The sequence below is a fragment of the Rhinopithecus roxellana genome, chromosome 15, assembly GCF_007565055.1.
Source record: "Rhinopithecus roxellana isolate Shanxi Qingling chromosome 15, ASM756505v1, whole genome shotgun sequence".
In the NCBI taxonomy this organism is placed as follows: domain Eukaryota; kingdom Metazoa; phylum Chordata; class Mammalia; order Primates; family Cercopithecidae; genus Rhinopithecus; species Rhinopithecus roxellana.
Genome location: NC_044563.1, coordinates 87,359,342 through 87,374,514, shown reverse-complemented (window position 1 = coordinate 87,374,514; position 15,173 = coordinate 87,359,342). Strand labels below are relative to the sequence as shown.

At 42.4% G+C, this 15,173-nt stretch overlaps 1 protein-coding gene across 11 annotated transcripts in view; it reads right to left on the bottom strand.

Annotated features, from left to right (window-relative positions):
* Positions 1 to 15,173, bottom strand: part of PPFIBP2 (PPFIA binding protein 2) — a 143,489-nt gene that overhangs the window by 9,410 nt on the left and 118,906 nt on the right. For 8 of the 11 annotated variants that reach the window (XR_004053549.1, XM_030917588.1, XM_030917579.1 and 5 more), the window contains 6 exons: positions 13,886 to 13,943; positions 12,849 to 12,890; positions 8,556 to 8,694; positions 7,367 to 7,399; positions 6,809 to 6,950; positions 6,009 to 6,137 (listed from right to left, as the gene is read on the bottom strand). Coding sequence is in view for 10 of the 11 variants with exons in the window: in XM_030917588.1 (XP_030773448.1) it covers positions 6,009 to 6,137; positions 6,809 to 6,950; positions 7,367 to 7,399; positions 8,556 to 8,694; positions 12,849 to 12,890; positions 13,886 to 13,943 (543 nt within the window). In the remaining variant the exon portion in view is untranslated. The remainder of the gene's footprint in view (positions 1 to 6,008; positions 6,138 to 6,808; positions 6,951 to 7,366; positions 7,400 to 8,555; positions 8,695 to 12,848; positions 12,891 to 13,885; positions 13,944 to 15,173) is intronic. The other 3 variants (XM_010360610.2, XM_030917582.1, XM_030917584.1) reach the window with 1 other exon arrangement.

Below are 15,173 nucleotides of genomic sequence, written 5' to 3'. Positions count from 1 at the left end.
TAGAGATAAATAAGAACAAGAAGTATAGCTATTAGGCAGAAATAAAGCTATTCTTTACAGATGACAGGACTGCCCATTTAGAAAACCCAAGAAAGCTCAGTAAGATGGCCAGTTATGAAATGCACATATAAACATATGTAAATGTTACAATACAAAGATCAACAATTTTCTAATACCATCAATGCACAGATACTAATGCTGTTAAAACAATTTTAAAATCCCACTCATAGCAACCAACATTATAAAACGTCTAGGAATTGCCTTAACAAGAGATGTTTGGCCTTGTGTGATGGATGATGTGTGGGGATTGCGGGGGTGGGGAGAGGTGTTGACTACAACAGTCAACTGAGTAACATAAAAAAGGACATGAATAAATGAAAAGCTAGATTATGTTCCTAGACAGGATGACTGGCTTTTATAAAGCCATCAATTCTTAAAGACATCCATTTTTCATTTAAAGTGTGAATATAATAGCACACTAAAAATACCAATAGAGTCATTTTTTTAGGAGGGGATTCGACAGAGCAACTTTATGTTCATAAATGAGGATTTATAGAATATTAAAGATTAGATATTCCTTCAAAGACCAGAAAGATTCCTTCAAAGTAGCCCTAACATACTAGATTAAAACATATTTTTTTAAATGCCTGGTTGAGCTGTTCTTAAAGTGAGGGAATTCCTTAAAGGATAAGCATGATAAGAATGACCCATTTTAGAACAAATGCTAGAGATGATGTATACCCTGTGGTAGGGACTGATCAATCGTAATCTGGAACCTGGGCTTTCATGGGTCCTGAAAATGTTTTACGAGGCCTGGAACTTACAAACTTTCTCTTCAAGAAAAGTGTAAAATTTGAATATGTAATTAGAAACAAAGGGAATATTTAGAATTAGAAAACAAGCCACAAAAATTGCAAGTTTTGCAAAACTGAAAAAAATCACAAAATCTAGAAATATTTTATTATATAAAAGCTCGAGATACCTCTATAGTTTGATTCTTTTTTGAGACAGGGTATTTGTTATTTCAGAGATGGGGTATTTATTTTAGAGACAGGGTTTTAGTAATTAATTATTTTTAGAGATGGGGTCTGGCTCTGCTGCCCAGGCTGGAGTGTAGTGATGTAATCATAGCTTATTACAGCCTTGAACTCCTGGGCTCAAGCAATCCTCCTGCCTCCTCCCAAGTAGCTGGGACTACAGGTCTGAGCCACTGTGTCCAGCTATATTACTTTTTTACTCTCATATTTTGGGTGGATACTCTTTGACTGCTTCTTTATATGTCCACAACTTTATAATATTTTCTAGGACAACAGATGGTTGATTTAGTCTTCTAATGTGATCAATATTTATCTTTTATGATAATAGTTAAAAAGTTTTATCTTTACAATTTATAACTGGTATGGTGATGTACATTTTTAGAATCATTTAAATTTAGAAAGGCCTCTATCAAATGTCTTTTATATGTAAGTTGTAAAACTATAACGCATTCAAGTTTTCTAATGCTATGGCTAATCTTAAACATTCTTTGAATTGACAGTATTCATTTAACTCATGTGTTGTCTATGTCCTTGTGGCAGTACATGAGTTTTATGTTATCTTTGTCACTGTCAGTATATCATGTAAACTCAGCAAGAAATTTCAACTTTTTCCCAGTGGGTTCATATCATTCATCTTATATTAACAACGATCTAGAAGGCTATTCACTTTTTTGTTTAAAACTTATCTCTTGCTCTTAGCAAATAATGCTTTTGGTATGATCTGGATTTTTTGTTTATAATTTGTTTTTTAATGTAAGAAAGTAATTTCTCTCAAATTTCAATGTTCATTTTATCACTTTTGTTTTATATTCTATTTGGTTTTTATTTCATTTGTTTCCTTGTTTCTTGGAAGTGGGAAAAACAAACATATCTGAGGGACCTTTCAGTTCTTTTTTAAATTTTTTAACTTTTATTTTTTGCTTAGTCTTTGTGAACCTAACATTTCAGCTCTAAAGGGGAAATAAGTGTTTTTGAGATCATAATTGGAAAACCTCTGTCCTATTGACCTTTTCAAAACCACCTAGAGCTCTGGGCCTCATCTCCAGTAGTCTTCCCATTTTTTTGTTTTGTGAATCCTCTCCTCCCTCCTAAGCCTTGAGGTGTTCACACAGAATCAGACCCAGCTTCTGCACCTCTTCCTCAGCTCCTCTCAGTGCCAGCATCTCCCACCTCAGCCAGGGCACCACTGAACACACTGGGAAATAATTTGGAGATGACAGAGAAGATGCCCTTCATATACAGCCAAACCATTTGTTTTGTTGACACATTCCAAAACATCTTTTCAAATTGCACTTCAAATGATGTAGCTGAGATTTCTCAAATATGCTTTTCTCATGGTAGGGGGAGAGCACGTGGCACATTTAAAATTGTACAGTTCATAAGTGAGTACAGAGCACTGAGCGAATGGGCACAATGGGAAGTAGAAGAAATCCTGGAAGCCATTTGTACAGTAGGAAAGCTAGTGAATTAAACCTAACTAAACTAAACATGCAGTGACTGCAAACCACAAACATCCTAAACCCAAACTACATGTATCCTCAGGCTAACTTCCCCTTAACAAGTCCCCCAAAACCCCCACAGCTGCCCTAACACCATCTGTTATACGGAAAAGCATAGATCAAGGGAAAGTTGCAGTAAAAAGAGTCAGCAGTCTTAAAACTAGTTGTGTTTAAAATACCTCTTTTATGCAAAATTTTCAAAACACCTGGCCCTGTTAACACTATGATCAGACTCTCTCTGGACCCTGGAAGGGCTCCATACAAAGGAGGGTCCCTGAAGCTTAAGCATCTTTACATTCATGATGAATCTGACTCACTATGCGTGTAGGAAAAGGAAACAAAAAGCGGTCCAAGGTAAGGGAGCAGTAGGATTGGGGACCTCTCCTAAAGCTGGAATCCTGAAGGGCAATACACTCAGTAGATCAACTCAGGAAAAAAACTCTCCGCAAAGATGGGATCCAGCCATGTGGCTCTAGAGCCTGTTTGCCTTAAACATTCTACTTTACTGCCTTTTTCTCAAAAACAGTAACTCATAATAAACTCACAAACTAAAATAATTCCTAAATGGATTATTCAAAGTTTTTAAAAATCACAGAAAAAATTTAAAACAAAATGAAAGAATTCACAAAGTGGATAAACCTAATTCTATATCAACATGAAAATTCCATGTATCAAAGTATCAGAAACAAAAGTAAAATTCTGGCACAAACCTAAAAATACTGTCACAATGATTAGACATGACTTAATATCTTAATAGAGAACAGTTAGAAATCTATAAGAAATACATTAATAATGAACAAAAATGCAGATAATTCACAAAAGAATTAAAATGACAAACATGAAAACTAAATTACCAATAAAAAGGAAATTTGGAGTTTCATAAAAGTAGAAAACTTTGAAAAAGAAAAATGTAAATACTTAATGCTGACAAGCATGTGGGTGTAATAGGTGCACTCTGTCCAGCAGTGCTGACTGGAATGTAACTCTGTAAAACTTTACCTGGGAGAAGAAAGCAAATAAAATGTGTTCGTCCATAATCTGAGAGAAAGTGCCTACACAATGTTATCAGTTATCATATTTTTTAAAAAATCAATTGTTTTATTGAACAAAAAAAGGTTGGGGCTGGAGGCTTTCAGTAACAAAGTACTTTTCCTAAAGAATATTAGCAACAACAGTTTTAAAGCTACACCTAAATATTAATATCTAGAAATTATAAATATTACCAGGGGACATTAACATATATCAAATTTCTACTTGAAAGTCATAAAGGCCTTTCTTTTCCACCAGCAAATTCATTTTGCACCATTACGATAAACAAAGCAATCTCATCAGGACCTCTTCACACTTCCCTTTCTCATCCACTGTTACGGTTAATAAAGCACAAAGACATTCGAACAAAGCAGCCTTGTGGCTGGAACTGCAGTTTTTTCCTTTGGCAAAGAAAGCTACTGACCCTGGTCATCCCATACCCTAAAGTGACTGTCAGAATACAGATAGCTCCCTAACCATGCTCTCCTACTCAGGGACAATGCTGAGGGGTCTTAGGAAAGTTTTTATACCCTGACTCAATGATTCCCCTTCTAGAATCAATCCCTCAAGAACTAGCCAGAATTCAAACAAAGATGAATCATTCAAGCTTACTATAGCTTGATTTTTTTTTCAGCTCACATAAATCAGAAACAACAGTAATGTCTACATTGAGAAAATTGCTAAGTAAGTTAGAATATCTAATTACTGAATATACAGGTAATCTTTCTCTGGCTCACTTTCTTTTCTTTTCTTTTTTTTTTTTTTTTATTATACTTTAAGTTCTAGGGTACATGCGCATAACGTGCAGGTTTGTTACATATGTATACTTGTGCCATGTTGGTGTGCTGCACCCATCAACTCGTCAGCACCCATCAATTCGTCATTTATATCAGGTATACTTTCTAAGGGCTCTGAATTGGTCTCTGACTTACTTAGACTGTGTCTTTAGATTCGCTAGCCTGTAAAAGCTAATGGTTCATGTTTCTTTTCAAGGTACCTGGAGTCTGGGGATACTCATTCAAAGAATGAATGGATCTGGAAAGGTTCTGTGTCTCATGCACCAGGAGGACCTGGTAAGACTAGAAACCTGTTTGGCAAGCTGGGGAAGTGGAGTATCATATCCATGTGCAAAATAAGCTAAGGCTCCCTTCCACAGGGGATGCAGGTCTGCAAACAATATGATGCATTTAGGGAAATGGCTTTTCTTCCTTAATTGGATTCTAGACTGTATTATTTCTGAGAACAGATATTTGAATTATACGCATCTTAACCAGCAACTACCTGTACTTTGCATTGGTATACGGCAATCTTGAGGGGACTAAACTGAAGAGAGTTACAGCTTACTTTTTGCCTTTTGGTTGGATATAAAATGTCACATTCAAATCCTGTGGAAGGCCCCCAGGAGTACTGATCTTGGCTGAGTAACTCAGAACTTAGGAGATACTGTGCTGGAGATGATGTTGTAGGGACTGCTTGACTGGGGAAGAGAATATGGAAAGGGGTTTCCCCAAAACACAGTAGTAAAGATTCACCTGTGCAGGTTTGAGGGGTGATACTCTTTTTCAGAGCAGGGAGATCAAAGGAAAGTGGGTAAAGCTAGTAACTGGAGGGTTTCCACCAGGGACACCTCTGGAGAAGTTTAACGTTTTCTATGCTTTTGTATTAAGGTATGATGGGAAAAGTGACATGAAACTTCCCACTTTGATTCCAGTGCCATCCCTTTGTAACCCCCTTTAGTTAACATCCTACAGTAAAGTTTGTCACAGGATTATGAAAAATAGTGGCAGATGTGGCCAGCTCCACCAACATCTTTCTGCAGAGTCTTTGTGGAAGGATGGAGCTGACCCAGAGGCAGGTAAGAGACAAGGCTCACTTTCCCGAATATACTAGAGGCTGTTGACTCTTGAATGGCAGACAGCTCATGTAGTAGCTCATGTAATCCTCACGATAACTTTAATAGAACAATTGTTTTTGACATCTACTTTACAAGTGAGGAAATGGAGGCATAGAGAGAGATATTGTATAATCCAGTTTAGAGCTCACAGCTAGGAAGTGGTTGAGTAGCGATTCCTAGGAATTCCCTGGGATTCTAGAATCTGCACTCTTCCTGGCTATACCAAGGCTATCCATCTAGTGTGTAAACCCACTGCTGAGAATGGGTTATAGGTGTGTAGCACTGTTGAGGTGCTCAGGGAGGCCCAAGGGCCCACCCTTCTACCCTAGCTCCCTACCTCCAGCTGTAGGGAGCTTCTTATCTTTACCTCGGCATACTTGTAAGCATGAGCAACATCCAAGGATGTTGAATGGGCAAGTTGAGAAGCTCTGCACTAAGGATTCCTGGCTTCTATTTCTGAAGGCTGTGGGACAACAAGCACCCTCTCCCCACTCCACCCTGGCTGGGATTTTACACAACTTTTTGTAGATGGATTGGAGGGAACCTTACCTTTTCTGTCCCTTGGAGTCCCTGGTCCTAGAGAGTCTTGGCCCTGCGGTCGCCCGGAGCCCACCTCGTCGAAACTCTGCCATCCCCAGCGTGTCAGTGTTGAAATTTCCTGACTGAGTTCTTCGGATTCTGCATGAAGAAGAATCCATGGAGACTGTCATGGAATAGTTGGAAAGCCTACAGTCACTGTGTTTCCTCTTTTGCAAGGCCATGCAGGCCAGCACAGGGACTCTGGGCAGCACTGTTTCTCAGTACCTTCCCAGAGATCAAGGATCACAACCTATTGCAGCTCCTCCGCCAGACTCAAGCCTCAATTCTAATCCTGCCTCTGGGATTTGGTCACTTGCTATAAAGGTCAAAGCAAAGTTTGATGCCTTGTAGGAGGCCCCAGTTTCTGCCTCATGTCACAAAGTGGATCAGTTGGGCCAGCAAGTACTTGGGTTTCAAAGATTTTTCAAGGATTTCTTAAAACAGATTGACTCCTAAGAAGGGAGAATACAGTCTCATCTGTGTCTGTCCCAAACCCCATGTAGCTGCAGAGATTATGTTCAGGGTGTGTGGAATAGGTGGGTGCCTAGGATACATGACATGAAAGGCAACTGGATATATTTAATGGGTGCCTTTCATACTTCTCCTTCTCTTGGCCCTGAAAAATATCTAAGATTCTTCTCTTTAAACATGAACACTCTGTTCTGACTGCTGTTTCAATGTCTAATGGACCAGGGGCTTACACAGACTCTTTGCCCAATCAAAAAGAAAAATTCAAAGCAATATAATTAGGATCAATAGCACCAACTTACTTTCCCCAGAACTTCTTAATGCCTTTGGGATTCCGTTTACCATCTGGTGTCAGAGGAGACTGAGGACCTGATTCAGTGCCCGATGATGTGGATGAGAGGTCATTGACCACAGCAGTGTCATCCCAGCCACTTTCTGTGTCTCCTGAGATTGGAAGAAGGCAATGAACGTGAATGTAAGGACGTGGCCTCTGGAACCCTTCTTCCTCAAGCCTGGGCCCTCCCCTTCAGTGGGAGTCCAGATAATCTGCCCAGTTCTGCCTTCAGGCCAGAACTCCATACCAAGATCCCAGAGACTAGTGGGGACTCCAGGCTTCCTTGCTGAGAAATTAGTGTGCCCAATATTTCAAATGTAGGTGAGCTAATGTCTTTAATGTTAAGGATTTGGGGTCCAAAGTACTTGTGGATTATTTCAACAAGGAGCTTGTTCTTTTTCCTCAGAGGGAGATGCAGGAATGCAGGCAGTAGTGGGACCCTGGCTGAGTGTTGGTGAGGGGGAGGGTTAGGGTAGGGAAACAAAGGCATTCTCACTCTCCACCTCACCTGGAATGGGTACAGTACCTAATACGGGGGCACTGACACTCCGGCCACGATCTCCAGTGAACCAAGAAGCAGAGAAGCCACATGAAGAAACAAGAGAGGCCAAAATCCAGCCCAACAGAGTTACGGGGAAGCAAAGAAATAAACAAAAGAGTGTCATCGAGCGAGAGAGAAAAACTCAAACAGAAAGAAAAATAATCCCATGGAGAAGGATGGGGTGAGTGGTGACTGACATTGAGAGGAGGTTTCATGTGAGGGGACCAACTGCTCCTAGTGCCCCTTTGTGACAGGCTGAGGTGTCCACACCCAGGGAAAGGAAGGGACAGCAGCAGGGGCTGAATACTCCAGGTCACGGGCAGCTCTTGTGCAGGTGCCTGGGCTCACTCAGCTCACACTAGAACAATCTGAAGCCGTAGTGAGTCCAGTTTGAGTGTCACTAGAACTCACTCAAGGGCTTATCTGAAGTTCCTGCAGCCAACGGCAGAGCTGGCCTTCATGAAGCCAATGCATAGGCCAGTTCAGAGAAGAGCTGAGGCTGAGGAGCCTCAGGAAGAACTCTGCCAGGACCAGAAAGTTCCCTCCTGGGCCCATTGAATCTTCTGCTGCTGGTGGGGAAAGATGGCTTGTTTTGAATGAAAAGCAGCAAAAGCCTCTGTGGTTTCAGGTCTTACCCACCGAAAGGATACCTGTAGACCGACACCCTTGCCCATTGGCCACTGACTCCATTTGCCTAAGGAAATGCTCCCACTTGGAGTGCATGATACCCCCCTACTGGGAATAGGGAAGCTGCAGAGAAGAAGGTGGACACAGGAGAGAGAAGATCAGAATGACAGAGGAAGGAAGCGCGAGGGGCAGGAAGGGTAGAAGGGGGTATCTGAGAGGAGGGAAAACAATGCTAGGAAGGACAGGAAGAGGTTCGAGAGGAGGAAGAGAAGAAGAGAGGAAATGAGGGTGAAAAGCTGCAGCTGAAAAGAAGTAGGGGATACACACACCCTGGTTTGCTGAGACTGTAGAATGCTTACCTTAGAAAACAGCTCACCCAGGGGGAGCCTCTAGAGGTGGGACCACCCCAGGGTACAACTTGTTCCAGCCACCCACCCCACCATTCTCCAACTGTGGATTGTGGTGGTAGGTGCAGGGATCTTATACAATCACTGAAAGTGCCAAGGATGCTGCTCAGAGGCCACCAGCACCAGGACTGGACACTCACTCAGCCTCAGCAGGCTGCTCCCCGTGGCGTCAGGCTGGCAGACAGTGGGAGGAGATTTGGCAGCCTCTCCATTGGGCGTGGCTCCTGAAAGCTTCCCAGGTAAAGTGGGATATTTGTGCTCCGCCAAGAAAGGGCTGCCCTATTGGAAGGTGAGAGAAAAAGAGAGATACCGACTTAGCTGTTAGCCTCAGTTAGGAAATCCTTGGATACAGAACAACTCCCTGTTTTCTAAGAGCCATTTTTCACATATGGTGACTTGAAGACCCCTCAAAGATTATTTAGCTAGTCTGAGAAAAGGGACAAGAGTTCCAAGGAAGGAAGAAACTTTTCCAAGGCCACACAGTAAGACAGGGACAGAGTCAAGTGCAAATCTGGGGCTGACTGCAACTGCCTCTAACAGGAAGTGAAGTTGTCTTGTAAAGGGGCCTTTGCTGTCTGGCCTAGTGCTCAGAGACCCAGTGAATTAACAGCCATGAATTACTCTGCAAGCTCTTTGGATATGAAAATTGGTATTCTAATAAAAGCTGCCTAGTGCTTTATCATACATACATACAAATATATGTAAAATAACAATCCTGCAAGAGAGGAAACTGAGCTCAGTCTGGTCTGGGCTTCTCTGTTTCCCCCAGATTTGCTTTTCTATGGTGAGGAGAGAGGTGCTTCTGCTAAATGGGACCCTTACTCAGACCAGGCAAGGGCAGATCTCTGTGAGGGCCTGACCAACTGCACAAATGATATGGATCTTGCCTGAGAGCGGGTATGGTACAGAAGAGAAATTATAGTTTAAATTTGGAGCAAAAGAAGAAAAAAACCGTATATTGTGATCATGGCTTCTTTAAAAACATCATGTTAAGGCAAGCATAAAGATACACACACTCTTGGGGAAGGTGACAACAAGAAACGGGCCAGAGGACTACATGTCAACAGAGCTCTTTTGGGAACTTAGGATCATAGTCTGCACGAGGTAGAGCCTCAGTGCAGCCAGCTCCATGCTTGGACCCTGGCCATGGAAAGGTCCCAAAGAAACAAGCTGATTAAATGAGGAAGGAGATAGCACTTATTTGGTAAAGAGGCATATAATGGCCTCTAAATCTGCAAACCCGAGAGAAACACAGTGGAATGTACTGTGAAAGTGAGAATAAAAGAAAAGAGAAATTGAAGCAATGTCACTACAGGAATCAGCTGTGGATCACCTGATTAGATCCAGAAGAAAAGTAATATGAAAAACAAACAGATTTCAAACTGACAAGTCAGAACAGTAATGGAAGGCTGCTGTGACTGAGACATCTTCTGAAGTTTCATTTAGCTAAAAGCCAAATATCCAATATATTTCCAATTCAATTTGCTTATAAATGTATGTCCTAGAAATTGTTTGAGATTAGTTCATTCATTGAACATTGACTATAACTCCCTAAAAATAATTCAGAAAGGAGAGATACAGGAAGAGGAAACTGAATTCTGAAAGAATTCTGGAAGAACTGGCTGGTAGAGGAGAAGTAACTAGAACCTTGAGAGAGGAAGGCCATGAGATTTTCAAGTTTGTGATGACCCATGACATAAAGATTAGACATGATCAGACATCTGGTCAAGACCCACAGTTTCCAAATGGTAGTTCATGTGCTGGCTGCTCTTCATAATTACCTGCGGCACTTGTAAAACAACATGAATTCCCAGATCCCTCCTATGCCCAGTCCCTGATTCAGTCCCTCTGGAAGCACACCCCAGATGTCTATATTTTTAACAAGCATCTCAGATTAGCTCAGATTATACTAATGCAGTCAGACCCAGGAACCACTGACTGTGAGAAGCTAGTGTTCAAAAATTTTAGAGACCTGAAGGGCATGACTCCAAGCTCCCTATTATATAGGACATATGGGAGGGGGGAAGAGCTCTCAAAAACAGGTTTCTGGTTGCATCATCACGTATGCTCCCTCAAGGTGGAGTAGAGACAGCCAAGGAGCCAAGTGGGCCACCCGGGGAACTCCCTGAGGAGCAGAGATGCAAAGAGAACACATACCTAACCCAAGGATGGGGTTTAAAAGGCAGTCCAGACCTATAAGAAAGATAGCAAAAAGGAATCAAGGACAATGGAAAGGACTCTCTGAGCTCTGCTCAGGCCAAGAATAAGAGCTGGGAAGAAATGACTCAATGATGCGGAAGGCAGTGCAATGTCAGGACATGACGCAGATGCTCAGCTCCAGTTCTGTTTCTCCAGTCTCCAAAAAGAACAATCCTCCTGGCTGTGGGGGAACAGAAGCCCCAGCCAAGGGAGTAGTGTAGAACTGATTATCCAGCTGCTTTAAATTAGAACAGAGAAGCAGCACTCCAGAATGGAAAGGGCCTAGGCTTTGAGTCAGACCAACTCAGACAAAGCTCTTTCTCTTCCACCTCTCAGGACCTCTGTTTGATAATTTCTAAATGGAGAATAACAATTCCTGCCTCAAGTTTGCTAGGAAATAACATATCCACAGGGCCTACCACACAGTGGACAGTGGATAAGGAGAAAAACACAGGAAATATCACATACCCAGGGCCTAAAGAAACAGCAAGCTAGAAGAGCAGTCCTTAGACCAAGGCAGGCGCTGGTGAGACTACATCTAGAATATCACACTCCAAGTCTGGTCCAGGGCACAACTTGAAGAATACATTGAGAAACTAATGCTGATCCTAAGAAGACTAAGTAGCAGCTTGAAAGGCTTGTGATCCATGCACATGAGAAGGTGATGTTCAGCCCAGAGAACAGAGCACTCAGAGAGGGCAAGAGGGACTTAAATTCCAGAGCTGTCAGAAATAGAGGAGATTGACTTTTTCCATGGGCTAGACACAGAGAGAGAGGATCAGCAGATGCACATTTTAGAGAAGCTCACAGAGCTAGAAAAGAATACAAAGGATGTCTTACAATGAAATGAGCTCTCAGTCACAGAAAGCAAGAGCCAGTTTAAGCAAGGGCCAGATACCAAAGTTAGAAATGCTGCAGAAAGATGGCTGTGGAACGGTTCTGCACCCGTGGAGCAGTTCTGGGGAGGACAGTGGTGTATGTGGGTGAGGGGAGAGGGGTGACCATGTTGAATAACTGAGGTTGTATAAGATTGTGATTATGGTCAAAACATATAAGAATTAAACTTTTAATCTGGAGCATTTTTTCCTTTATAAATAGTCCCACATCACTCATATTTCTTGGTAATCAAATTGGCATCTTAAACCTTGAGCCTGTGAACTGGGCATGTTTCCAAAGGAGGAGGTGGTCACTTACAGGTGTGCTTTAGAAACACCTGCGAATGATCTCTGTGAAGCTGAGGTGGGAGGGGGGACTGCTGAGCGATTTAACAGCTGTCTCCATAGGAAGCCTTTCAATTCACAAAGGGACCACACCAACCCCAGGCTCAAGGGCCTGTGTTCCAGAGCACCTGGGCAGGTGAGCAGGCAGAAGACTTTTGCTGTTCAGATGGCCCAAGGAATGGCTGCTCACTTGAAGCACTAACTGCTACAAATATGGAAATGTAGAGAAGCCCCTTATATAGATGCAGATGTGCAGAAAAGATCTTTCTCTTACACAGATGTGGAGGAGCAGAGATGCCTCATATGATTCATCATATGGATGTGAAAACATAAAATGACCCTCTCAGGCAGAAGTCAGAAAGCAATGAGAAGCTCCATGTTTCATATGGACATGGAGGCAGGGGACAGAGAAGGGAAATGCCATCAGCCTCACAATACATTTTCCATATAATGTTATAAATGGTCGTTGGGTGTGGCTGAAATAATGCTAATTATATGAATCTTCATTTCTTTATGGGCTCAACATTTGTGCACTGGCCTAAAAACTTAATCCTCTTCCATGACAGGCTTCCCTGGAGAAAATCAGTCCTAATGGAATTTTATAACATGACTTGTTCATCAAAGCGGGACTGAGTGTACACTCGTGTTTTTTAAACCATGACGTATCAGTCCAGAAAGGATGAGAGCTATCACATTCTTCAGTGTGCTGAGATCGTAGCAATCCCCTTCCCAGTGATTAAATCTAGATTACTTTGTTAAAGATTAATTTCTCTGAGCCTATAAAATGGAGGTGATAATAATAAATCCTGTCCCACAGATAATGGTAGTGAAAGCATATTAAATAGCTGAGTGCACATAAAAATAAAATGGGAGAGAAAAGTTGCTTCTTTCCCCTTGCCCTCTTACTCCTTACAGTTAGCACATTTTAAGGTTATGAAAACTATGACTTGCTAAGTTAAAATACTAGCAAACAGTGTAAGCACAAATAGGCGATAGGGCATGAAGTCAATGTACCTTGGGTTCTACCACCGGGAAGGGCTGGTTCCCATCCATATACTATGGGGTAACAAGAGGATTTCGTTTATGTGGAGAAAAAGAGACTTGTGTTATTCACAAATAGCAACAACTCAGGACTACCTGTTTGCTTAAATCTGAAAGGCTCATCCCCTCCCTCCACATCTTCATGTCAAGTAATCATCATCCACGGCAGGAAAGATCCCCATCCCACTCCATGGACAGATGTCCTGGGTAGCTGCCAGCAACATGACCATGGCAATCAAGAGACACGTGACCACGGGAGCAGAGCCATTGAATAAGCCCAGGGCTCCTGCCAACTTCAGCCTTTATGGTTCTCCACTGTATCAACAAGGAGGCTGATGAACATTATTGGAGACCAAGGGATGGTATGCAGCACAGGCTCACTGAAGGGTCTCTATCAGGGCAGGTTCCCTTGGTCTCTAATGACCAAGCTCAAGAGCCTGCTACTGTCCCCTGCAGGATGAGGTCCACCCACATGATCAAGGGCTACTCCCATATAAGGAGCCACAAAACCCTCCTCCATAGACTCTTACAACAGCTCACTCCAAAATCCTGAAGATCCTACATCTTCCCTTGGATCATCTCCTTTATTCACATTAATTCATCATTAAAAAATCTGTATGATGTCCCCAAGTGCCCCAGGGATATAGGACTAGAAGTCAAGATCTTCCCTGGCTTGATCTGTCTCATGGCTCTGACCTTACCTCGTCCTACTCCCCACCATTTCCCAAAACCTGCTGGTGCCCGGCAGACTCTAACCAAGCTTTGCCGACCTCAACATCATCTCTCATCAATTCCAGGCAGCGTTTCCTGAATTGTCCTTCCTCTTAGATGCTTAGGGCCACACCTGGTTGGTTAATTTTCTCAGAATGTTCATGTCATTCCTGGTTCCCCCACAACTTTATAAAATCCTCTACAAGGTAGGGACCAGGATCTGCCTATATATATCCCAGTACTATGCTAGGCCCAAAAAAGTAACTCAGTCATCTTTAAGGATAGGTTGATGAGCTGACCTTATCCATAGATTCACTTCTCAAGTCTTCTAGACTACAAGAGAGCTTTTTCTGAGCCCTGAAAAAAACACAAAAGAAAGAAATAATTACAAGAAGGAGGTACATGTTATCACTCACACAGAGGCCATTTCAAATGCTTAACCAGTGGTCTTGGGCTTAGGTTCAAGGTCACTGAAAAAAAAAATACCCTCTCATAATAGCCGTTACATACAAAATGAGACTGGCCCACCTTGGGGGATAGACTGGATCAATAATGTGTTAGCAAGGGCATGAGGGGGTCACTTAAATCCAAATGAAATGTTCTTGGCATTGCACAAAAAGCCAGAATACACTCAATTCTGCTGCACTGAGGTGACAATTGTGTGGTCATAAAAGACGAAGGTCTACAGTGTCAAAAGAGCGGAAAGGCACTGATGCTGGGCTTGTCTGAGTCTAACAGTAATCCAGGGACCAGGGACCTGGGCCTCCTCAGAGTGCAGATGAACACATTAGCCAGCCATGGCTCTAGAACATCACCTGCTAGGACCCTTCCACACTCTGTTCTGGATCTGCATGCCTGTCTAGTCTGCTTACACTCATTTGGTTCTCTCAGGGTCTATTTTGCAGAGAAGGGCACCAAATGTGTCAAGAGGCAATGCCACCAGTGGTCACAAGGGTAACCTGTGCCAAGTCTCCTTGGCAGTCATATTTCTCAGTTTATACGAATAAGTCATCATTTAAACAAATATTAGTCTCTTGTAAATCTGGTCAGTCTGAGTTCCTTGGTATTGACCTTCCCTCAGTGAACTCATAAACCACAGTTCTTATTCTCCAAAACTAAGGATTGCCTGATCAACTTCTTTAACATTACCATTTTCCTCTGGGCTAAAGGCTCAAGGGAACAACTGCTTTCTGGAAAGTGGACTCAGAGTGCAGGCTCTGGAGACTCAGCACCATTCTGGGGAGTTTCTGTGATGCTTGTGGTCATCTGCCCCAACACCTTAGCTGAAAGGCAGCCTGCTCTTTGTAGTGAAACCTCCATGTTACCCTTACATGGGGCTCAATTTCAAAATGTGTGCTAAAGTGCAGGCCTAGGGAACTAGATTTAGGTTTATTTTAGAGGGAACAAGACAGATGGCAGTCAAATGACCTCAGAGGTGAGCCCATTATTAGTTCATTGTTGTGAAGCATCCCTAAAGCAATTACACCAACTGCTATGAGAAGACATGACCATCCCTAGAGAGCTTCGATTGCCAAAGGGCTAAATTCGCTCTAAGAGCAGGAAGCAGAGGCTGACAAAAGCAACATA